At 41.4% G+C, this 26,062-nt stretch overlaps 1 protein-coding gene across 1 annotated transcript in view; it reads left to right on the plus strand.

Annotated features, from left to right (window-relative positions):
• Positions 1-10,312: 10,312 nt before the first annotated feature.
• The window catches only part of TFEC (transcription factor EC), a 53,319-nt gene continuing 37,569 nt past the window's right edge, over positions 10,313-26,062 (plus strand). The window contains exon 1 of the mRNA XM_033957572.1: positions 10,313-10,389. Coding sequence (XP_033813463.1) covers positions 10,327-10,389 — 63 coding nt within the window. The 5' untranslated portion in view covers positions 10,313-10,326. The remainder of the gene's footprint in view (positions 10,390-26,062) is intronic.

Consider the following 26,062-nt stretch of genomic DNA (forward strand, 5'->3'; position numbering starts at 1 on the left):
ATTTAATTGTTCTATTTAATTTATCTTTACTTTTGACAATGGAGTTCCTTTCTGTTTGGTTTGTTTTTAAATTTGTAAACCGCTCTGCTGTTATTGCGAAGGGCAGTCTATAAGTACTTATAAGCAAAGAATAATATAAACAGTAAGCATAAACATTTTGAAATCCATCTCCCTTTTGCATTCTCATCTGAAATGTAGAATGCGTGTTTCGTTTTTGGCTACATCTTAGTCCAGCCCCAAACACACCAAGACCATACGTCCTTGCAAATTAATTCTAAAACTGAGATTTAGATACGTATGTAATATACACATCTAAATGCAAGGTTATGTACTCCTAAAATAAGTAGCATAATATTACTTAACATAGGGATGTCTTTGTGGCCAGTCTACTAGAAATGCTGCCCCTATGGCTTGTTTTGCGCATTTCTTTTGGATGTGTTTTGGGGTTTGTTTGTTTTTTTTCAAAAAAATGGTTCAAAAAGATAGATGCACATCTGAAAAATGACCATTTTAAAAAAAATAAAAATAACCCCCCCCCAAAAAAAAAAGATAAGCATTTTGCAGTTTGGTATTGGATTTTGTGCGTCTTCCACAAAACATCTAAAACTTAGGGCTCTTTTCACTAAGCTGCGGTAGCGTTTTTAGCGCACACAGAATATTAGCGCGCGCTATCCTCATGCTACACGGCTAGAACTAACGCCATAGCTGTCACGCAGACCAATAGCATTTACATGATACCACCAGGAAGGCAAAATTTTAAGCTATCCTTGCTATTAATTATCATACTAAAAGATGTTTTATTTTATCAGATGGAGGAAGTTATTGATGACATAATCAGTCTGGAATCCAGTTTTAATGATGAAGGACTGAGTTCTTGTGAGTCTTCTCTCCTGACGTCAAGTGCTGTAAGTATATTTGAATTTGTTTGAATAACAGTTTTTATGTGGTATATACATTTTTAAATAAATACACTCCTCCCTCAATATTCACGTAGGTTAGGGGCAGAGCCAGCCCACAAATATTGAAAATTCACAAATAACTTTTGGGCCGACTCTGACCCATCCCGCCGCCCTCCCACCTTCCACCTGGCATTCCGGACTTTACCTGGTGGTCTAGCAGTCTTTCGGGGCAGGAGCAATCTTCCTATGCTCTTCCTACGCTCCTGCCCCATGGATAAGTGATCTGCACGGGGCAGGAGCGTAGGAAGATTGCTCCAGCCCCAAAAGACCGCTAGACCACCAGTTAAGGTCAGGGAGACGGGAGGGAGGTGGGGGTGATTCCGGTTTTAGGAAATTAATAATTTAAATCACGAGTCCTAAAACCACGAATCGGGAGGGGGGAGTGTAGTTCTTCTAGCATTCACCATTGTTTATTGGTAACACACTAATCACTGATCAGTGGCTAGGCAGCTATTCAACTTGGCTGTAACAAATAGTAAGGATTAGTGCTTTTGGTCAGTGAGAAGACTTGACAGGTTTGTTTGAGAGTGGTGAGGTATTTCCACTCTTCAGTAATCTAGGAGCGGGAGGGGTGAGGGGGTGGGAGTGGAAGAATTAAAGCTTTAAAAATCTCAAATGCTAAATTGAAAAGTGACTGCAATGTGTGCTTTGTGTGAAAAGTGATACAAAATACTGGTTGTTCACAAAAGCACCAAAAAGAAACCCTTCAAGTGGTGGCAGGAAGATTTATAAGGCCAGTTGGATCAAATTAGAGGGGTCCATGAATTTTCCTGGACCTCCCTGGATGCACTTGTATTTGGCAGTCTAACTCCTAGCTGTAGTGCCACAAACCTACCTCTAAACATCAAGTGACTCCAAATAGCATGTGGCAGCTACTGGGGCAGGAGTGAAAGGGAATACTGGCATATATGTGCATATGTGTGTACACATACATGCATAATGCCAAAAATCTGCATTAATACTATGTAAATATGCATATATCTTACATAGTGTATATTTTACAAGTCGGCCTAAACATGGGCAGAACATGAAAGGCACTTATGCATATAAACTAGTTTCTATAAATGGCATCCCAAAAAGTTGGCACCCCAAAAATGGTGCTAAATATTATTCTATAAAGGGTGCTTTAAGTTAGTCACTGTTTATAGAAAGCAGCACTGAGAACTACAAACAACTGTAGGTGCAGACGACATTACCATAGTCATCCCTTTAACCAGTTTCACTCAAGAACTCCTTAACTCCCTCACAAGCATACTTAGTCAGATAGAACTCTGAATGCTATCCTACAGACTAAAACTAAACCTAGACAAAACAAAATTATTCCTAGCAACCCCCAAAGACAAAATCAAAGACACCACAATCCAAGTAAAAGGATCCACATTCCCCCTCGAACAAACCTTAAAAGTACTGGGTGTAACACTGGACAAACATCTATCCCTCGAGAAACACACTGATATCACAGTCAGGAAAGTATCTCGATACTTTGGAAACTCCGCACCATAAAAAAATACTTTGACGATTCTTCATTCCGCCTCTTAGTACAATCCTCCATCCTCAGCATACTGGACTACTGCAATATCATCTACTTGAGCTCCACAAAGAAAACCATCAGGAGACTAAGGATGATCCAGAACACCGCTGTCCGCCTCATATTTGACCTGAAAAAATGGGACCATATCACCACTTTCTACCACAAACTCCACTGGGTCCCACTAGAATCCAGAATCATATTCAAATTCGCCTGTTTTTGCTACAAAACAATATTTGGTTTATCCCCAAGCTACATCACCCCTCACTTCACCCTTAACCACAACTATAAGAACTCCCGAAAAATTCAACTCTTCGCCTTCCCCTCCCTAAAACTATGCCATTCAAAAAAATTCCTTGACAAAACCTACGCCTTCCAAGCCACCAAACTAAACCCTTGGCTAGCCTAAATGGTCCTCAAGGCCTACAACTACCTCGACTAGAAAATTACTCAAAACTCACCTATTCCGAGACCAAGACCCTTAATGCCCCTTTTCAATCCTCCCCCCGTTCTGATCTACTCCCCTCCCCCATCTCCCTCCTCTCCCCCCTACTTCTCTCCTTGCTGTTCGCAACTCTATGATCAATTCGATATGTAACCACTTGTAACTACTCTCGCCTTGCAGTTTGCAACTCTATGATCAATTTTGATATGTAACCACTTGTAATCTCTGTCTAACTAATGTGAACCGCCTAGAACTCTTCGGGGTATGGCGGTATACAAAAATAAAGTTATTATTTATTATTATAAATCCCCACACCTAAATCAGGCGTAGATCCTCATGCTATAACTGCACACGTAAATTGCTGTAACTCCCTTGATCTAACCACGACCCTTCTATCACCATACCCCCTTTTGGATCCACAGATAAAATATAGACACAAATCCTACACCTAAATTAAATGCATACATTTTAATTGAATCTAATTAGCACCAATAATTGCTTGTCAAGATCCTAATTACCGGCACTTAGGGCTAGATTCACAAAGCAAACCAATCATATACCGATCGGTTTGCGACCCCTTTGCGAATCTAACCCGATTCACTAACCTCTCCTCCGATCCAATTCCGATCCGTGCATGCAAATGAGAGGAAACGGCATGCAAAATAGTCAGGGATGTGATTCACAAAACTTTTCAGGGAGCACCGACTGGGCTGACCGATCCAAAAAGAAGTGACTGCTGAGGACCAGTCGCTGAGCTCCTTTCCGACTGCCCTGCTTTCTGCCGCCCTGCTTCTCTGCCCCAATCTGCTCTCTGCCCCATCTCAGCCCTGATCTCCTGCCCTTCCCCACACTGCGAGCCTGTGTTTTTAACTTGTGGGTTTAAATCACTGACTCGCTGGACCAGAAAGTTTAAAAAAAGAAAAAGTTGCCGCTCTAGACGCATGCGCAGACCATCTACAGATGTTCTGCGCATGCGTCGGGATCGCTCTCTAGTGATCTGTGCGGTGAGTGGAGGGGGCGGGGGGGGGGCGTGTCAACGATCATCCCCATTTGCATGCAGGCCTTTTGTGAATTTGTAAGCCTGCATGCAATCGGGCACGGATCGGACACAGAATTAGGGAATAGTGAAACTAGCCCTTATTCGCTTGTTATTCAATTAAATTGTGTGCACACCCAAGTTTGCATATGCAATTTTTAGCACATAAGTTAGTGTATCTCTGACATTTAGGTGCCCTATAGCTGATGTAAATACTTGCACCTAAGCACATACAGTCCATGCAATATATACCCAATTACACTGATATTCTATAAAAATACTTTCGTTTATAGAATGAGTTCCTAAATATAGGTCTACTCATAACGTATAAATACCCCCGTGCATGGGTTGGGGAATTCTGGGCTGCCAAACTTTTAGCCATTTAAGGGGCAAAGTTATCAATGTGGGATACCGTTAAGTCATGTTACTTGGCCTTGTACAAATGTTATTTGGCTTTATATAAATGATGCCTAGACTAGGCGTTGCTAGGCCCTTAGATTGGCGACACCTATCCAATTTCTGTGCAGAACTTACATTTTTTTAATTGACTTAATTGGCGTTAATTGAAAATGCCTTTAAAAACCAATTTAAAAAAACACATTTAAAAATGATTATTTAAAGTTCTGTACAGAAATCGGCATAGCACCTAAAGGAAAAGTAGGCATGGTTAGGGGCAGAATTTGGACATAGAAAGTGTTAGGAGCTGGTATTTTAGGCCAGAAAAACCCTGGCCTAATATACTAGCACCCAGAGCAGGATTAATTTTTTGAGGGCCCCTAGGCACACAAGTATACTGGGCCCCCTAGCCCTGCCCTGCCCCCTTCCATTTACTTGTTTCTTATTTACTTCTTTATTTCCACTTATTTCTTTTTTTCTTTTATTATAAAATTCAAAACAAACAACAAAGATTACCATACCAGTGCCAGTGTAGTTTTAGTTCTATGCAAACATTGCTGAACAAATCCCTCCTTCCTTCCCTTCCCACCTACTTGCCCAGGGCTTTAACTCTGAACCCTTTCCATACATATATAAAAGTGTTCAAATGCATTGTAAAGCAGTAATAATATCCGAAACATAAGTCGATATTAATAACCAAGTTTGCAACTCCTCTCAATGGCCTCACTCTATGTCATCCAACTGTAACCCATATGTATGTATAAATTAGTGCTGCCCGATTTCCGATTTGAATCGATTCACTGATTCAAATCAGGTGAATCGATTTGAATCAGTTTGTTGTTAAGAAAAAACAGACTCACTGATTCGGCCCTGAGACCCGTTCAGGTTTTCCCTCTGCTGCCGCCTGCCGGAGTCATTCCCATCTAATGTAACTTCCTGTTTTGTGAAACCGGAAGTTACATCAGAAGAAAGGAAAGGACCTCGTGCAGATCAGCGCCGATGGCAGCAAAGGAGATATTTGTATTTTTGGCTGGCTCTCTCCTTCGCGCATTTCTCCTCCCCGCAATTCCACATCCCCAGGAGGGGCCTAAGGCTCCCGGACCTATTCTGATTGGCCCAGGCGCCTTAGGCCCCACCTGTGGGCGGGGCTTTGGGATGGCTGGGCCAATCCGGCCCCATTCTGCCGTTGGCTGCCTGCCGGACAGGCGGGTTTAGCACCCATCTGTACGGCCAACTTGAAAAAAGTACGGGGAAGGGGGTGGGGGTGGGGGGTCGTGGGGTCGGATGGGGGTCGCGGGTCGGCTGGGGGGGCGATCGGGGGTTCTGGGAGGGGCGGTCGTTGGGGAAAGGGGGGGTTGCATCAAGGACAGGAGGGCCTGGGATCCCTCCTGCCCGTAATGTAGTGCAGGGTGGGGGTAGGGGGTCGCCGGGGCCAGGAGGGCTTGGGCTCCCTCCTGGCCTGATCGAGACGCAGGGGGGGGGTGATCGCCGGGGCCAGGAGTACTTGGGCTCCCTCCTGGCCCGAACGAGTCACGGAGGGGGGGTCACCGGGGTCAGGAGGGCTTGGGCTCCTTCCTGGCCCGATCAAGGCGGGAGGGTGGTCACCGGGGCCAGGAGGGCTTGGGCTCCCTCTTGGCCCAAGCCAGTCGCGGGGGGGGGGGGGTCGCTGTGGCAAGGAGAGCTTGGGCTCTCTCCTGGCCCGATGTTAATCGGCGGGGCAAGACGGCTTGGGCTCCCTCTTGCCCCGATATCGGCAGGGAGTCGGTGGGGCAAGAGGGCTTGGGCTCCCTCTTGTCCCGATATCGTCGGGGTGCTGCGGTTGGCCGGGGCAAGAGGGCTTGAGCTTCCTCTTGCCCCGATGTTGTTGGGAGGGGGGGTCGCGGTTCCTGCCTGGATGGTTGTGGGGGGGGGGGGATTCTGTAACTGGTGTTGTTTTTGACAGACATCAGTTACAGAATCCAGCTTTTAGGCGAAGGACTGGCTCCTCCTTTGCCTAAAAGCCCTTCTGTTGGACGTTTGGGGCTTAGGCGTTTTTTTGTTTCATTATGACTAAAAAGTGTAGACGTCGTGTAGGTGTACTTGTAGACGTAGTGGAGATTGGGCATTTAGGCAGAGGAAGGCCATAATCAAAACAAGGACCTTTGTTTTGATTATAGACACTTTCCCTGCTTCTGCGTTGAACGCTTAAGGACTTAGGCCAAAAGGGGACTTAGACGCTTTTTCTGATTATGCCCCTCCATGTTTCTAACTAATTTTACAGCTATGTAATAGTTTGGATGTTCCTATTTTTGACATGATATTGCCTTGGTTAAATAAAATGTTTAAACTTAAAAAGCTGTGTCACTGAAAGTGAATCGAATCGAAAAATCAATTCAACAGGGTGAATCAAATCGAAATATTTTTTCTCTGAATCGTGCAGCACTAGTATAAACAACCAAATCTGTAACTCCTTTAGTACGTTCCACTCCATGTATGTTAATTTGCAACAAAACAAGGCAAGTGGTTAAAACCACTAGAGACCTTGAGCTGCTTTACTAGAGAGAAGGGAGGTGCACTGGAGCCGACACGAGGTAGAAACAGGAAAAAGAAAAGGGCAAAATTTTGCACCGATCCAAGCCATACACACCTATGATGTGGATTGCAAAACTCCTAGCCCAACGAGGGAGAGCTGAGCCGCAAAGTTTGTGATCCCCGCTCAGGGAAAACTTGGCGCCAGCAAGCACAAGCAGGAGCGCTCCGACACATCGGTGTCATGATCGCTGCACTAACATTCACTTGCCTAATAATCAGTTTCAATAAGTTGACTAACTTATTAAAAATCACCTTTTAAATCCAAAGTGTTGCTGGGTTGTTGTTTTTTTCCACTGTCTGGGCAAGCTACAGCCTGTTTTGACAGCCCCTTCGGCTATCAATCTGCTGGGAGTCCCCACACTGATGTCTTCTCCTTTTTTGCCAGTCCACCCACAAAGGAAGAAAAGGACACATCATATTGCGCCAGACCTGGCAGATAAGGAGCAAAGACATCAGCAGGGGACTCCCTGTAAACTGATAACAACTGTGGCAATCAAAAAAAGAGGAGGTCTGCTGTTAAGTGGTCCAGGATCGGTGGGATCCTGGAAAATTCTGCTTTAGGATTCAGTACTGTTTAAACGAGAATCCTAGAGATCCTTGTTTTACTTTGTTCCACAGAAATCTCTGAATAAACCAGCCTTCTGTTTGCCTAGTATTGTGGTAAAGCAAACCAGAAGAGAATTCTCCACAACCCAAGTGAAGACAAACAAACCACAGTGGAGATTTAAAATGATGTTGGTGTGCAGTTTATTCAGTAGTCAAGGGCATTACTTGATGTCATATAACTGGCTTTGTTTTATCATATCAGAATGTGGAAAGAGTTGTGGAATAAGAGTAAAGATCTAATTATTATGAAAAACCCCCTCAGAAATGAGGTACTCTTTTTCGTACTTGTTTAGCTCAAATGGACAACTACTGCTGGTCATTTCAAGAAAGACAAAAATGAAAGCAGCTTTTCTTTTCACGTGCTCTCAGCAAGAGCCATATTACAGGTTGCCCTGGAGAGATGGTGCTCTGAATAACAAACCGTACGGCAACCAGAAACAAGAACTTTAGTTCTCTGCGGGGGGGGGGGGGGGGGAGGGGAATAACTTGTAAAGCTATGATCAGGGAGCTTGACAAGAGGATTGCCTTTTACATTTTTTCCATTGACATGAATGGGTGAAATCTGATTTTCTGTTTGTAGCTCCGCCCACGTGTGCAGGGGGGCCGGGAGACACCCAGAACATATCACCCCAGGTAGTGAGGGATCTGCATACCAAGTTTCATTCAAATCGGTCAAACCGTTTTTGAATTACTGTGAGAATGGCAGCGTTTTACATTTTTTCCATTGACATGAATGGGTGAAATCTGATTTTCTGTTTGTAGCTCCGCCCACGTGTGCAGGTGGGCCGCAAGACCCCCAGAACATATCACCCCAGGTAGTGAGGGATCTGCATACCAAGTTTCGTTCAAATCGGTCAAGCCGTTTTTGCGTGATCGCGGCACATACACACACACATACATACCTCCGATTTTATATATATAGATAGTAAAAACAGCAAAACTGATGGAGTAGTACAATGCAGATCAAGGACAGCTTAAAGGGAACATTATTTATTTATAGGGGAGAGTATGGTTGAAGCTACAGCCTCAGCACCCTGGGGTTGTGGGTTCAAACCCATGCTGCTCTTTGTGACCCTGGGCAAGTCACTTAATTCCCCCATTGCCCCAGGTACATTAGATAGAATGTGAACCCAATGGAACAGATAGGGGAAAATGCTTGAGTACCTGAATAAATTCACGTAAATTGTTCTGAGCAGTATAGAAAACTGAATGAATGAATGAATAACTAAATAAATATTACAAAGGGTGCATGCCATGCAAACCACAACAAATTGTTTATGCAGAGAAAACCTCTCTTCGTTGTAGATGAGTATGATTTTTTTTATTTATTTATTTATACCCAGGAGGCAACTCCATTTCATTCTCTCCCTGCAAAATCTCACTTCAAAAGTATTTTAATGAGCAGATTAGGAAAAGGTACAGGGCAAATATTTTTTAATAATCACCGCTACTAAGCAGTCCAGTTTCATGATGCATATTACTTATTCTTCTTCTTATCATTATAATAGTATGATTTCACAATATGACACTAACAGTCAAATTCTATATAGTCCACCTAAAGTTAGGTGCCTACATCAGCACGCCTAACTTAGGGTTCTTTTTACAAAGCTGCGGTAGTGAGTCCCCCGTGGGAAATGGACTGAAGTCCATTCAGTTCCTATGGGCTTTGATGCAGGAGAATCGCTGCTGCGGTTTTGTAAACGGGACCTTATATGGTGAATATCTTAATCAGCACCAATAATTGGCATAATTACCGTTAATTGGACTTAATTGAAAGTTAGACACCTAACTCAAAAAAATATGATTCTATAAAAAGAAGGCACCTAATCCAAGGTGCCTCCCTAAAAGTGGGGGTGTTTAAGCGTGGATTGTGGGCATGTTTTTGAGTAAGGCACCTCTTTTTGAATTAAGTGCTGGTATTTAGGTGAAGAAAGCCCAGATATAAATACAGTGTGCCTAAATTAAAGTTTCAAGTTTCAAGTTTATTGTGTATTTGATTAATCGCTTACTCAAATTTCTAAGCGATGAACAAATCTTTCAAATTACAGATTAAAATTGGGGTTATTAAAAACAAGTAGACACTAAACAAACATCTCACGTCCTTTAGGTAATGCTAAGCATGATTGTATACAGGGCACCTAGCTTTATAGAATTGCATTCAACGCTGTGATGATTTTTTAGGCAACTTATATAGAATCAAGTGCTAAGTAAACATATATGTATTAACAAAAATTTTATTTTTGTGTTAGTCATTCATTGTACTTGCATTAGGTTATAGCGTTTGCAGTCTCATGAAACATTGGGCTCCTTTTACGAAGCTGCATTAGCGGCTTTATCGCAGGCACATTTTTAGCTGAAAAACTACCGCCTGCTCAAGGGGAGGCGGTAGTGGCTAACATGGCCGGCAAATTAGCGTGCACTATTATGCGTGTTAAACCACTAACGCAGCTTCGTAAAAGGAGCTCATTATTTACATGACAGTAGATGACTTAATTTGCTGCATTTTTATGAGTCCAAGAATGTTCAATTTAGAATCTAAATGATGTTATTTGTCAGCCCTGGAAGATTTCTATGAAATCATTGCAGGGGCAGGATCTTAGTAAATATTAACATGCTCATCAGCTTCACTGAGCTGAATAACGTCCCTACCATTGCTTTTGTCAATCCCAGTTTGAGTTGTGACTAGTCTTAAAGTCCAATGAGGAGTCAAAGTTCATCTGGTTGCAAGAGCTGAAGTTTTGCACAGGTCCTCAGATTGTCATTTGCAAAGTGGGAGGAATAAAAGATGAAGGATAGAGGAAAAACCTTTGCCTTAGTGGAAATTATACCCTCAGAAAAAGTACAACTGGTAAGAAAAGGCTTTAACCTTTTTTTCAGAAGTCTAAGTTATAGGTTTATAGGTACCTGAATAATGCTTAAAATCGAAATTCATTGAATAAATTTCTTGACACAAATTCTCTGAGAACTACTGAGGGGGTGAACTTCATAAATCAGTATCTTTAATATGCAGTTAATAAGAACAATTGAAATGCATAATTAATACATGATGGTTATTGGGAGTCTGTTTTTAAATATTATTTGTACTATCTTCTGATTATAAGGTGTGATAATTTATACAAAAGTATAACTTAACAAAAACATTAGTTTTCTCATTTTTGGCTTATAGTCTATACTTTTTCTTCATAATTCCTATTAGCATGAAGTGACTGAAATATTTTATAGCAAAGCTTATATGAGAGATCCATGGAAAGTAATGTATATATCTTTACTAGAGTTAATGAAATACTTTATGGCACCTCCTAGCTTAGGTTGTTTACATTGTGATACAGGAGACGGGGAAGGGGGTTGCATTTCAAGATTATCTATGTAACCAAAGAGCTTCAGTATGAACAAAAGCTAGAATAGACAGATTTCTTTCATTATTCTGGTCATGATCCAAGGTGTATGTGTGTGTGTGTATGTATATATATATATATATATATATGTGTGTGTGTGTATATATATATATATATATATATATATATGAGTACTTGATTGTAAAACCGCTTAGATAACCTTGATAGGCAGTATATAAAATCCTAATAAAACTTTAAAACTTGATATATATATGTGTGTGTATGTATATATATATATATATATATATATATATATATGTGTGTGTGTGTGTGTGTGTGTGATATTCTAAACATTCTCATGTCCTCTCCCCTTCTATATATGTGTGTGTATGTATGTATGTGTATATATATATATATATGTGTGTGTGTGTGTATGTATATATATATGTGTATGTGTGTGTGTGTATATATATATATATATATATATTTCTGGGGGGATAATCTAAACATTCTCATGTCCTCTCCCCTTCTATATATATGTGTATGTGTAAATATATATATATATGTGTGTATGTATATATATATGTGTATGTGTGTATGTATATATATGTGTATGTGTGTATATGTATATATATATATATATATATATATATATATCTGGGGGGATATATATATGTATATATACATATATATATATATATGTCTGGGGGGGATAATCTAAACATTCTCATGTCCTCTCCCCTTTGGGATTCATTCTACAGCTGAAATTTATTCACATACAGTAAGATTCAAAGAACACATGCATATTATCATCATCTTGTTTTAAAACCTAGTAAATCAATTGCATGTTGGATAACCAGGTGCTCCCTTTGCTTTTCCCTTGCTCCAACTGACATACTATCAGATCCTGTTGACTTGTTTCATTACCTAAGCATTCAGCTAGATTACTGGCTTTCCTTCAATGTCCAGATTTCTGCCATAACAAAATCATGTTTTAATGTACTCCATCGTATCCATTCAGTTCACAATTAAGAATGTAAGAATAGCCATACTGGGTCAGATCAATGGTACATCTAGCCTAGTATTGTCCTAAATATTTCTCCTGCTGCCAGTTAATAGGGATGTATGGTGGAAGAGGGTTTAAAGTATCATGGTGGTCTGTTCATCCTGTGAGGATGAGGAGGGTGGAGAACTGAGAGGAGATAGAAGTCAAGGGAAAGATTTTGGGAACAACAAGCCAAGGTGAGAATTGGGGGAAATAGCATTTGGAGGGAGGAAAAGTATGAGGCATGAGAAACATTAAAAAAGAAGAACTACTTTAAAAAGAAGCGAGAAGGGGTAATATCTTATGGAGGGAGGACTTTTAACAAGAATAAATTGTGTCTGGAATGAGTGAATGAAAAGGATGAAGAGTATCCATAAAGAGGGAACAACATCTGGAAGAAGGAAAGGAGGATGTGAGAAGCGTGACAATGTCTGTAGAGTGGTAAGGTGCATGTGCAAAGGGCGAAAGAGTGTTTGGATATTTAGGGCTCCTTTTTTCAAGCCGTGCTAGCGGTTTAACGCGCGTAATACCATGCGCTAAACCGCTGACCGCGCTAGCTGCTACCGCCTCCTCTTGAGTAGGTGATAGTTTTTAGGCTAGCGTGGGGTTAACGTGTGATGAAATGTTACGCGCATTAACCCCACTAGCGCAGCTTGATAAAAGGAGCCCTTAATATCTAAGAAAAAAAAACAAATTTATTGTAAAAAAAAACCTCTATCCAAATTACTCAATTAGATATTAGAGGATACTTCAAGCACAAGTTATTTAAATAAAGCTTAGGCTGAAGAAACAAGTCCAGTCTGATTCTGAAATCTGATTTTCTTATTTTCCTTCTACTGAGCCTCAAATATACATAGGGCCCTATGTATTAAGACTTTTTCCGATAGATCATAGTGGGAGAAAATGTTTATTACTGAGTTTCCTAAATACATTCTACAGACTTCACAATTTTGTGAATACCCATCGGAAAAAGCTGCGCCTAACAGGATAGGCGTGGGCATGGCATGGGAGTAGCTTCAAAATAGATATCCATTTAGAGAATCGTATGCCACTCAGCATCCTAACTTGTCTAAAATGTAAGCATAGCAAAAGCGGGTCTTCTTTTCAGCATGAGTTGGGTGCTAGGTAGGCGCAAGTTAAGTGGATGCAACTTAGGCGTGCCGGAGGTTTCCTCATATAGGTGAACAGGGCTTCTATTTGGGGGGTGTAGAGGACTCTAGTTTGATATTAAGGTCAAAAGATGTTTAATAATGCATTACTCAAGCAAAGCACATGAAATATATATATATATATATATATATATATATATATAGCACACTAAACTTTCTATTGGGGGGGTAAAGAGGACTTCTCTTTGATAATAATATAAGTAGATGTTTAATAATGCATTAATCAAACGAAGCACATGAAAAATGTATAGCATACTAAACCTCATTCCCAAAAGGCTAAGAAAATAAGAGAATCCCTACTCACAGCGGTTGTTGTTCAGAGCAAGTAGACATGTCTGATGCACAATCTTGACATCATTGTGGCATCATCAGTATGCACCTAGATGGGGCTCTCTGCTTTCCTCTGGCCCTGCCTCTTATCTATCCTGGCAGCTGCTTCCTGGATGCCTCCCTTCCTGTCTCTCTCCATTCCAGGGTCGAGCCATACTTCTTGAGGTGGCTTTGATAATGTGAGGTAGTATCCAACAAGGAAAGTGGTAATGTCCTTTAGACTCTCTCACATAGGGTTACCAGACGTCTGGATTTCCCCGGATATGTCCTCCTTTTGAGGACATGTCCAGGGGTCCGGACTGCTTTTCAAAACCTGGCACTTTGTCCGGATTTTGAAAAGCCTCCCTCAAAATTGCCATTGGGAGGAGGGCAACATGATGATGTCACACGCACGCGTGTGTGCACGTGAGGTCATCACATCTCATGCGCATGTGCCCACCTGCCCAACCAGAGCAGGCAGCAGGGGGCGGAACTAGGGCATGGCTAGGACATGATGGGGCAAGGATGGGTAGAACTGGGTAGGCCTGGGGGAGGGTTTAAGGGGGTCCAGATTTTCCAAATGGAAAATCTGGTAACCCTACCCTCACATATGCCACATTTCTAAGTGCCTATGGTGGAGGCACCATTTATGGAAACATGCCCAAAATACTTGTTTACATTCTATAAAGGTCATTCCGCACAGAGCACTCTTTACAGAGTACTAGCTTGGCACAGATCATCCTGACACCTAACTTTGGGTGCCATTTATTGAGAGTATGTATACATACTTATATTTTCTTCAGAGCAGGTGCAAATCTGTGAGAGAGAATGTACGCGCTATTTGACATATGTCCAAAAAGACTCCCAGAACTTTCACACAGGCACCCTGTTCTGAAATTACCTCATCTGGAACTAATTTTATAACTGTTCTTATACAGGAACAATCTATAAATACTTTCTCGTTTGTCAATTCAGGTACATTTTCAAAACCCAGATGCGCAAATACTCCTGTTTTAGAAATTATCCCAGAGAAAATATGCATACACTTAATGGAGGACATCATCAAGCAGCATTGGGGTTTAATGCACCTTTAATGCGCGTTTTAGGGGAGATCTCCTGCATCGGAGGAATCCATCAGAGGGGATTGTGCCTCTCTCCCTGGCTTCCTGCAGCAGCGGTTCTGCTTCTTTGTTCAACGCAGGCATCTTCAGAGACGGACCCTTGACGTCACTGGGTCCGTCTCCAACAATTTTAAAACAGAACGCCGCCGCGGTTGCGGCCGCAGCCGCGCGGCCGCAGGGCGTGAGCCCCTTGGAGCCACGGGGAGCCAGGGAGTTGGAGATTATTGATTTACCTATTGGAATAAGGAACTAATACAGGAGATCTCTAGATCCAGGATATATGATTTGATTTGTACCAGTGCCTGGTGAGACGCTGAGGGTACGATTGTTATATTACAACAGCGATTAGACTATTTGTCAATCGCGATGCCGAAGAGATGGGGTAAGAGCGCCGCTGCAGCCTCGCGACGTCTTGAACACCCCCCTCTCACTTCAATTGAACATTTTCTTCAGCGTCTTCAGAGGGAGTCAGTAGGTTCGGGGAATCGCCCGCTGGACTCTGCGACGTGGAGTGACGCCGGATCGGAAGTTCTTGGGCTGGATACCACGCTGAGCCCCGACCAGAGGAGTCCACCTCCCCCACCGCTGAGAGCGAGTTCCCCATGTGAAAGGAGTGGGCCAGAAGTAGCAGCACTCTCTGATCATGAGGCTGTAACATCAGGGAGCCAGCAAGGTGAAGTCTCTATGGCTTTGTTAAGCCCAGAGATGGTTCCAGCGGATAGAGCAGAAGGAGGAGAAAATCCAGACCAACAGACAGAAGGCAGCCAAGGTGAGTCTTCCCCAACTTTACATGAGACTTTCTTTAAATATGAAAAACCAGCTGAAGTGACTCTTGATTCAATTTGGGACTTAGTTTCCAAACTGGGAGACTCACTAACTAAACAAATTAAAGAAGGTGAAAAGAATATAAAAATTCAAAAACAGACAATAGAGGAAAATAAACAGGAAATTTCCAATGTCAAAGAAAAATTGGGAGGTATCGAAAATGAAGTGAAAATGATTAAACAAGTTCAATCTACAATAATAAATGATAATCAAAGTATTAGAAAAAAATTGGAAATTATGGAAAATAATTATCGGACTAATAACCTACGACTGTTGAATTTTCCTAAAATCCTATCTGTAAACCCGAGAGAGATGATAAAAAGGTACTTCATGGAGATATTTAATATTCCTGAGGAATCATTGCCTCCCCTCACTCGAGTATATTATTTGCCTATGAACGTAAGGGGTCAACATTCGGAGGATAAGAGACAGGAAATACAAGACCTTCAACAAAATTTGACAGCAATTTTGGAAACATCAGATAACGATTTGGTTAAACCAGCAACTCTTATACTATCTGTGGCTTTGATGCCGGATAAAGATTGGATTTTGAAAATGTTCTTTAGGAACAAGAGTAAGGAGTTTCTGGGTTTGAAAATTCAAATGTTTCCAGATGTTAGTAGAGAAACTCAGAATCGTAGACGTCAGTTTCTTTTGTTGAAAGCAGGAGTTACACAGCTGGGTGGCATTTTCTTTTTACGTTTCCCATGTAAATGTATAGTAAGATATCGAGATAATAAGTATGTGTTTTTTGAGCCATCTCAACTTACTGCTTTTCTGACACTGAAACGTCTGGAAAAAGAGGGTATAACAACAACTACCACAATAACAACTATGTAACTGTAATAACAACTAATTGGACTTGGCATTAGAATAATTCCTCAAGTCAGACACAGGGCACTATTCTTTTATATAAAATTTAAAATTGATTTAATGCGCGTTTTATACCTATGGGCGTTTACCACACAATATTCAGAACACGGGAAATTAGCTGGCTGTCTCCCATGGTCCATGGCAAACCTAGAAATTCAATGCTGGCACCTTATCCAGTGATCAGCATTCAATTTCCAGATTTATTTTGACCGGCCGAGTCGTAGCTGGCTAAGTCAATATTCATCGGCTTCCTGGCTAAGCCATAGTGGCCAAAAATAAACCTAATTTGTAGGCAGGTCTATTTGGCTGCTGAACTTAGATGGCTAGCTGATGAATATTGACAGTGATCAGCTATGTTGTGTGACAATGCTGGTCATGAGTCTATCCACTGAATTTGATATTCAGCAGGAGAAATCCAGCAATCTTCAAATGAATATCAGCAGATAGCTGGTTTTGTGCTATTTAGCAGACCAAGAGCCATTCCCGAGCAGCTAAATAAAGCTGAAAATCGAGCCCTTAGCCCCTGATTCTATGAATGGTGCCTGGTGATGCCTATCAGCATCTAGCCAATTTTCCGCATGGAACCTAAATTTTTTAATAGGCTTACATGGCATGATAACTGAAAATGTCATTAAAAAGCAATTTAAAAAAACAATTAAGGTACCTACCAGCACCTACCGACACCTACCTGAAAAGTGAGCGTAGAATGACTTAGGTGTCTGTGTTGGGCACTGGTAAATTAGGCCAGGAAAACCCTGGCCTAACATACAAGCACCTAACATTATGATGCCTACTGACGCCTACGTTACTACCACCACCACCACTAGTAATCATTTCTATAGTGGTACTAGACATACGCAGCACTGTACATCAAAACATAGAAGAGACAGTCCCTGCTCAAAATAACTTAACGATCTAGTCAAAACAGACAAACTGGACAAGAAGGTACATCAATACACAGTTCAGTTAAGCACCACTAGACATGATTCTAGAAACGGTGCCTTAATTTGATTGACAGCGGTAGGTGCCATATTCAACAGTGCCATTGATTTAGGTGACACATTGCCTTATCCCCTCTTCTGAAAAAACCCGATCTTGACCCTTCCTCACCATCGAACTATCGCCCCATAGCAAACATCCCTCTTTTAACAAAACTTCTAGAGACCATAGTCGCCACTCAGCTCTCCTCTTACCTAGAGAGATTCTCCATTCTCCAACACTACCAATACGGATTTAGGCCCAATTTCAGCACCGAGTCCCTCCTAGTTTCCCTAATCTCAAAGGTGCAACAACTACACGCCCGAAACAAATTTGCTGTTCTCCTACAGTTTGATCTCTCCGCAGCTTTCGACGTCGTGCATCACGACATACTAATCTACCAACTTTCCGAGATTGGGATAGACTCTTCTGTCCTAAAGTGGTTCTCAAACTTCCTTCGTGATCGTTCTTACATTGTCAACACAAATGGCTCCAAATCCGCTTCATGGACACCATCCTGTGGTGTTCCACAGGGCTCTCCCCTATCCCCTATTCTCTTCAACATATATATGACCTCCCTGAAGCTCCTTAAACTATCCCCCCTTGAAACAATTTACACATATGCAGACGATATCCTCATCCTCCTCGAAACAGATCCAAACCTTACAAACCTCCAAGAGAACATCACATCATGCATAATGAGACTTCACGCCTGGTCCCTCTCAGTACAGATGAAATTAAATGAATCAAAAACAAAATTACTCTGGCTCGGCCCAAAATTAGCTCACCTGCCCGCCCTCTTTACCCTACCCACAGGCCCTGCTCTACATCTTGAGTTCTCAAGCAAGGTCCTTGGCATCACTATCGACTCCTCCCTTTCCCTCAACGATCACCTGAATTCCCTGGCAAAATCTTGTTTTTCAGCCTCCACATGCTGAGGAAAGTTAGATCCTATTTTCACCAAAAGCATTTCACCGTCCTTGTACAATCCATCATCCTATCCAAACTCGATTATTGTAATGCCATCTACTTAGGCCTAACGAAAAAAAGTCTTCGCAGACTCCAGCTTATCCAGAACACTGCGGCTAAGCTGATTTTTGCTAAACGCAAATATGACCACGTCTCCCCTCTACTTACCAATCTTCACTGGCTCCCAGTACTTTCCAGAATTCATTTCAAATGCTCCTGCCTGGCTTTCAAGATCATTCACGACATCCTTCCGCCCCTAATCCCTCTATCCTTCCTCGCCCCGACACCAACTACCACCAGATCTGCCCACAGACATAAACTATCCTTCCCCTCTCTATACGGCATCCTCCACGCAGGTAAACTGGGTAGATCCCTCCTCTCCAAAATCACCGGCCCTGGAACGACCTCACTGTCCCGCTGCGGAACCTGGACTCCCTCCAACTATTCCGAAAACAACTGAAAACCTGGCTTTTCTCTAGCATATAATAATCTCTTCTCCTGATTACATCCCCTCTTTTTATGCTTTGTAAACTCTTTCTCTTCCCATATTTTTTAAACTCTGTAAACCGTGTCGAGCTCCACTTCAGTGGAGAAGATGCGGTATATAAACCTAAGGCTTAGTTTAGTTTATTTTAGTTTAGGTGCTGTTTATAGAATCAGGCATCTTAGAGATAGGTGCAGGTATATTAGGCCCGGTTTTACCAGGCCGAATTTACCAGTGCCTATCTCGGATGCCTAATGGCACTAAGTTTGCCACGCCTATTATTCACCCCTAACAATGTCTACTTTTCAGGTAGGTGTTAGGTGTTGAAGGGTAACTCAACTTAGGTATTGCGGAATAATGTGATTTTTTTAAATTAAAGGTCAAAGGCATGGTCAATTACCATGCTAATTAAGCTTGTTAAATCAATTTGGGTTGCACGTAGAATTTATCCTCCCCACCTTTTACTAGGCAGTGGTTGAAACTCCTACCATGGCTTAGTAAAAGAGGGGTTAGTTAGGTGTTGCTAGGCATCCGGGATTGGGGTATGTAGCGGTGCCTAACCTAGGTATTGCATATAGAATCTGGCCCTTAGTGTTTAATATGCTAATTCCCTTAACCCCCCTTTTACAAAACCGTAGCACGTTTTTTAGCGCCGGTCACAGCGGTAACAGTTCCGACACTCATAGGAATTCTATGAGTGTCAGAGCTGTTACCACCACGGCCAGTGCTATAAATCACACTACGGTTTTGTAAAAGGGGTGTGAGTTTTAATGTGCATTAAAGTGCTTTGCACCCTAATGCTACTTGATAAATCTCCTCCTTACTCTTGCTCATTGGCACAAAATGCATAAAGTTTCAGGAGTAATTTATACACACCAAAACAGATCAGATTACAGGAGACCACACAGTTGAGAAACTCAACAACTTCTCGCATATAAACTAAAATGCCTGTCCTTTATTTATGTCGTAGTGTATGCAACAAACTGCCGAGATTATCAGTCGTTTGATTTTCTTTGATCCGCTCTGCTTTTGTCACTGTTATTTTTGGATCCTTGCCTCTCCAGTTGGGCATTAACTTATGCACATCCATGTGCAATATACAATGTCTTCAAGTATAAGCAGTATGTTCATGTTGGACGTGTAGTTTTATGAAAACTTAAATCGCTGGATAGAGCTGTGCTTTATGCACAGAAAGACTTGAGAAAATTACTTCCTAAGGTCACATGTATCGGCAGTATTAATGCTGGAAAAATTAAGTAGGGAGAGAACAACTGTAGTCTGCCCCTTTAACCAGGACAAAATAAAAATATCTTCAAATACCTCCTAAAAGCTAAAAGGTCAGATAGCTAGCACGTTGATGATGGTAATTTATTCTGTAAGAGTGAAATAGAAGACTCTTTATTAGCTATTTTTAAATTCATGGCTGGATTTATTCCCTCCATTATTTATGCCCCTATTAACATAAGGGTGTGACAGTCGCTAGAATATGTGGCTGAAACTCTGTGGCAGGGAACTGAACAGATCTCTATTTTTACTGTCTCTGAGGATGCCTCTAGGTGTATGGGTGGGGGTGGGGGGCAGGAAGGGGGGTGACTGCCTGTTCATTACAGAAAACAATATAAAAACCTATTTGCGAGCAGAACAAAATTCCTGAGGACGGGAAGTTTCCAGGAGAGATAAAAATTCCAGAATTCCAGATTGGATTAGAGTAAGGCTTAAAAGCAGCTCTAGATTCACCCTTTCATGGGCTTAGGTAGACAGAATTATCTGGTCCGTTATCCGTGGGTGTTGAGATCAGAGGGCTCCCATCAGCTTGTTGTACCTTCATTCTTGAAGATATGTCTGTTGCAAATGAGAGAGTCTGCGTTTTCTGTGATAGGACTACTTGAATGGAATAAACTCCTAATAGGGTTACAATGGTTTAAAGATAGCATCAACTTTCCCTAATTTAGCACCCTCCACAAAAAACATCTTAGAACTACAGTCATCCAAAATAAAGAATTAAAAAAAAAAGAAAAAAAGAACTACAGTCATCCAATCAAATTTAAGAGATGAAACATCTAATAAAAATTTCTCCGCAGAGCGTAACACACAAGGAAGGTGATAAATTCTCAGGGAAGCTGCAAAGGTGGAGAGACAATCCTGTCTAAAACTTAAAAAAATAAAGTCAAAAACTTTAACTGAGAACACCCTTTAACAGATAGTATCAGTTGACCTAAGGGCTGCCGCGTGAGCGGACTTCTGGGCACGATGGACCACTGGTCTGACCCAGCAGCGGCAATTCTTATGTTCTTATGTTCTTGCAGCACCGGAGAAATCTGTTCAAATCTAGAGGTTCCTGTAACCTACTGCATCGTATGCTTGAAACAAATTGTCTGACTCGATACTTCAAGCTCCGTCTCTGGCAGTATTCAAATCCAGACTCAAAGCCTACATTTTTGAAGATGCTTTCATTTCCAAACTCCATCCTACTGTGTATTGATGCACCTTCTTGCTTTCCAGTTTGTCTGTCTTGATTAGATTGTAAGCTCCTTTGAGCAGGGACTGTCTCTTCTATGTTTTGATGTACAGCGCTGTGTAAGTTTAGCAGCCCTGCAGAAACGATTAGCAGTAATAGTAATAGCTTTAAAAATCAATAGAAAACTTATTTTTTTGCACAGTCATATAGGACTAGATTCAGTAAATTGCACCCAAATGTGGGTGTCAAGAAAGTGCTTGCTGAGCACTGGGTGTTGTTTATAGAATAGTGTGTACTGCTAGGATCCATGCCCAATTTTTAGGCATGAGAATTTATACCAATAGAACCCTGGTGTAAAAATCCGCACCTAAATTAGATGCAGATCTCCTGCATATAGTACAATCTTAATCTGTTCCAGAACCCTGTTCGAGTTCCAAAATGTTTGAGTTCCAAGACAATTTTTCCCACTGAAAATAATAGAAACTGGATTAATCCATTCCTTGGTCCCACAAACTCAGCAAGATCGGGCCTCCCTGTCAGAGACAGCAAGATCGAGCACCTCAACTGGCATAGACAGCAAGATCGGCAACGGCAACTGCAAACGGTGCTCGGCCCAAAACTTCCCTCTGACGCAAACCGCCCAGGTGGAAACAGGAAGCTGCATCAGAGGGAAAGCTTTGGATTGAGCAATGCTTGGAGTTCCTGTACATTCAGATTCCAAAGCAGTGTTCGGATTCCAGGGCAAAATTTAATTTAAAAAAATAGTTTGGATTCCAAGTTGTTCCGAATTCTGGGGCATTTAGATTCCAAGGTACCAACAGTGGCATACCTATCATGTGTGACACCCAGGGCCCATCATTTTTTGGCACCCCCCCATCTGTACGAAAACATAATTTTTAGTAACAAGCCACACGTCACACATGAGTACCTAGGAAAAGGCAGCATCTTACATACTGCAGTGAGAAGTACAACAGCAATACACCCATTGAAAACTAAACAAGCCAGACTAGTACAGATCAATCCTGCAGTCAATCCTAACAGAAAACCATGTCTTTCGAACACACAGAACACAGAAAACATCTTCGCCTAGTATGGAATGTCATCACAAACTTACCCCTCCCCCTTTTACAAAACTGTAGTCTGGATTTTAGCCACGGTGGTAACAGCTCTGACACTCATAGAATTTTGAGCATCAGAGCTGCTACCATCACAGCTGGCGCTAAAAAACGCTCCACAGTTTTGTAAAAGGGGGGATAAAATAGAAATACATAGACAAAGGTTAAATTGAACCAGCAAGAAGCTGGACTCTGCATACAATGCAATACCACAGAAACAGTGACACATGTCTCCAAAAGCAATAAATAAATTGAACATTTTTGTTCTACCTTTGTCTTCTCTGGTTTCTGCTTTCCTCATCTTCTTGTTACTCTCTTCCTTGTTATTCTCTTCCTTCTGTCTGCCATCTCTCTGTCCCTATATGGCAGCGATGGCGAACCTATGGCACGCGTGCCAGCTGTGGCACGCGAAGGCCTTGCAGCTGGCATGTGGGAAGGTCTGCAATTAAGATATGCGGCGCGGCGGGAGGCGAGTGTGCCGGTGTCTGCTTTGCAGCTCACCTGGCAACAGGGCCGGACTGGCCATTGGGAGGACCGGGCATTGTCCCGGTGGGCCGCGGCCCATCCTCCTGTGCTGGCTGCAGTCCTGTGAGTGGATGTTTAGCCTGCCTGTCTTCCCCTTAGTTTCCTATGAGCCAGGCAGTGTGTGAGGGGGAAGTGGGGGGAGGAAGAGAAGCTTCACACTGAGTCTGTCACAGGAACTTAGTGAAGCTGTAGTGTGTGTGACTCCACATGTGACATCTGTAATCAGGAACAGTTCCTAGTGCTCCCATGCTAGAGAGGTGAGGATATGGGGGGATGTTAATGTGTCTAATAATGTGCTCCTCTGTAAAAACCTCTGTATCTTCCATGGGGGACATGCTAAATTCGAGGAAATAAAAAAAGCTGTTTATGATGATTGCATAGAGAAGTTCAGTAAGCTGAGAGGAGGGCTGGGCTCTCTGTGAACAACCAACACACTAATCCTCTGCGCTGTACCTTATAGAAAACTCAATATAGCAAAAAACAGTAAAGTGTATATGTGGTCCTTCACAGTGCTTTTGTAAACATCATAATAAAATAACAAAGGCTCCAATAATGAAAAATAAAAGTCCTTTTCCCATACACTCAGGTTGCAGAAGTCCGGTTTTCACCCGGACAGTATATTTTTTGACCAAAACGGATGTCTACAAGTAGTAAAATTCCCCAATCACATATTTTTTTATGGGGACGGATTTGTATACAGCACTTCATTAGATTTTTTTTATTATACAAATTTTATCTTTTTGTAGACTTGAAGTCTTGAACAAAGAAAATGAGTACAGCAAAAAAAGCAAAAACAGATAGTGGAAGACCATTCCAAGAGGCCTGGACAGAGACATATGGAGTGATTGAACGCAGTGAGAAAGCATTGTGTATTATGTGTAATGAAAGTGTTGTGTCTCGCACATCAAGTGTCAAACGTCACTTTGAGACCAACCATAACGGTGTTGCTGAACTTTGAAAATTAAAGAAATATCACTCCCAGACTCTTAGTTTTAGCAACTATCTTTCAAAAACTAATCATCTTACAGTTGCCAGCTTTCAAATTTCACTGTGCATGGCAAAACATGGTAAGCCCCTCTCTGATGGAGATTTTATCAAAAAGGCAATTTTGGCTGGGAGTAATTCACTCTTCCATGATTTCTAAAACAAGGATAAAATTGTGCAGCGCATCTCTGAGATGCCGCTAAGCAGAAATACTGCAAAAGATAGGGTTCTGCGAATGGCTGCTGATGTTAGTCAACAGCTTACTTGCGACTTACAAAAAGCACCCTTCTACTCCATGTGCTTGGATGAAAGTACAGATATTACTAACCATGCAAGACTAGCGTCATTTTGCGTTATGCTACTGGTGACATCATGAGAGAAGAGCTGGTAAAACTGCTGTCTTTGCCTGGAAGAACACAAGGGATAGATATCCACAATGCTGTGATGGAGGCTTTTTCATCACTAGACATAAGTCCAGAAAAAGTGGTTTCAGTTACTAGCGATGGAGCACCTAGCATGGTGGGGACAACATCAGGATTCATTCATTTCTTTGCTAAGGAAGCAAAACATCCACTGATTCAATTTCACTGCATAATACATCAAGAGGCTCTCTGCGCCAAAGAAAGCAGCAAAAAACTTGACGATGTCCTCAAAGATGTAACAAAAATGGTGAACTTCATCATGGCGCGTGCTCTTAATTTTTGACAATTTCAAGCCCTTCTTGATGAGGTTCAGGCACAATATAACACTTTACTGATGTACAATAATGTCCGGTGGCTGAGCAGAGGACGAGTTTTAGAGAGATTTGTGGCCTGCTTGGAAGAAGTTAGGCTATTTATGAACGAAAAGGGGGAAGACTATCCTCAACTCACCAACATGGCCTGGCTTACCAACCTCATGTTCTTTACAGATTTTACTAACCACTTTAATGTACTAAACAAAAAATTACAAGGCATGGGAAAAACAGCAGAAAGCATGTTTAGTGACATCAAAGCTTTTGAGAGAAAATTGCATGTTTTTGAAAAAGACCTTGAGAGTGGACAGCTAAAATATTTTCCCAACCTAAAAATACATTTGGATAATTCTACAACATTTGTGGACAGTCATAAAAAACACCAGGAAATCCACAAAGCATATTCCACCATTGTAGCCGAAGCAAAGGAGAATTTTAGTAAAAGATTTTCTCAGTTCCATAAGATGGAGACAACCCTTTCATTTATAACTTCCCCAGAAAAGTCCACATTTGAAGATCTTGATCTTTCCTGCTTACAGTGGTTGGATATTCAAAATTTGGAAATGGAGCTACTGGAATTTCAAGAAAGCTCTATCTGGAAAAGTAAATTCAATGACCTGCGTGCGGCTCTTGAACGTATTGAGTGTGAAAGGGTGACAAATGAAATCACTGCTAGCAGTTCTGAAAATGAAATCCTAAAAGCGTGGAATTCTCTGCCAGACAATTTTAAGTCCATGAAAGCACTTGGGATTGCTCTTCTTACTTTGTTTGGGTCATCCTATGCTTGTGAGCAGCTGTTTTCAGCTTTGAATCATAAAAAATTTGATGCTAGAAACAGATTAACGGAAGACATGAGTGCTGCATGTGTTGTTCTGAAATTAACGCACTATGAGCCAAGGATTGACAAGTTATCAGCATGCATGCAACAACAAAAATCGCATTAATTTTTTTCAGAGCATGCCCAATGCATATGTTTACATGAAGCAGTGTTTTCAGTTTGCAGTTAAGAAACTTTCTAAGTTATTTAAATATTATTTAAAGATGTTATTTAAAAAAGGGACTTTACATGGCCCTGTTGTATTCCAATCTGGAATTTCCAATAAAAACAGTTGGTTTAATTGAAAGCTCTTTTGTTTTCTTTACATCATATTATTAGAAATGTAATGATTTAACTATTTTCTAATTTGATTGTAAATTTTACAAAAAAACATGTATAGACTCTTTGGGAATACACACCGAGTCTTGACACAGTTAACAGTTTTAAGAAGTTTATCTTTTTTTTTACTCAGGATACATTTGACATGTTATGTGAATAATACATTTAAAATATATTGTGTAACTGAATCAAATTCTTCCTAAATTCATTAAATTGAATGAAATCATTAAAACATTATAAATTGCCAATAAATTGAAATGAAAACCAAAGGATTGTGAATCAAATTGATTCTCTGACAATACAAAGATTCCAACCTTTAAAAATGATGTTACATAGTTCAGGCAACTTTATAAAGAGTTTTTAGATACTAAAATCTTGTTATTAAGGTTTAATTGACATGCTGGCACTTTGAGGAAATTCTTTGGTTTTGTGCGGCAGTTTG

This window comes from Geotrypetes seraphini, chromosome 9 (assembly GCF_902459505.1).
Source record: "Geotrypetes seraphini chromosome 9, aGeoSer1.1, whole genome shotgun sequence".
NCBI classification, from domain to species: domain Eukaryota; kingdom Metazoa; phylum Chordata; class Amphibia; order Gymnophiona; family Dermophiidae; genus Geotrypetes; species Geotrypetes seraphini.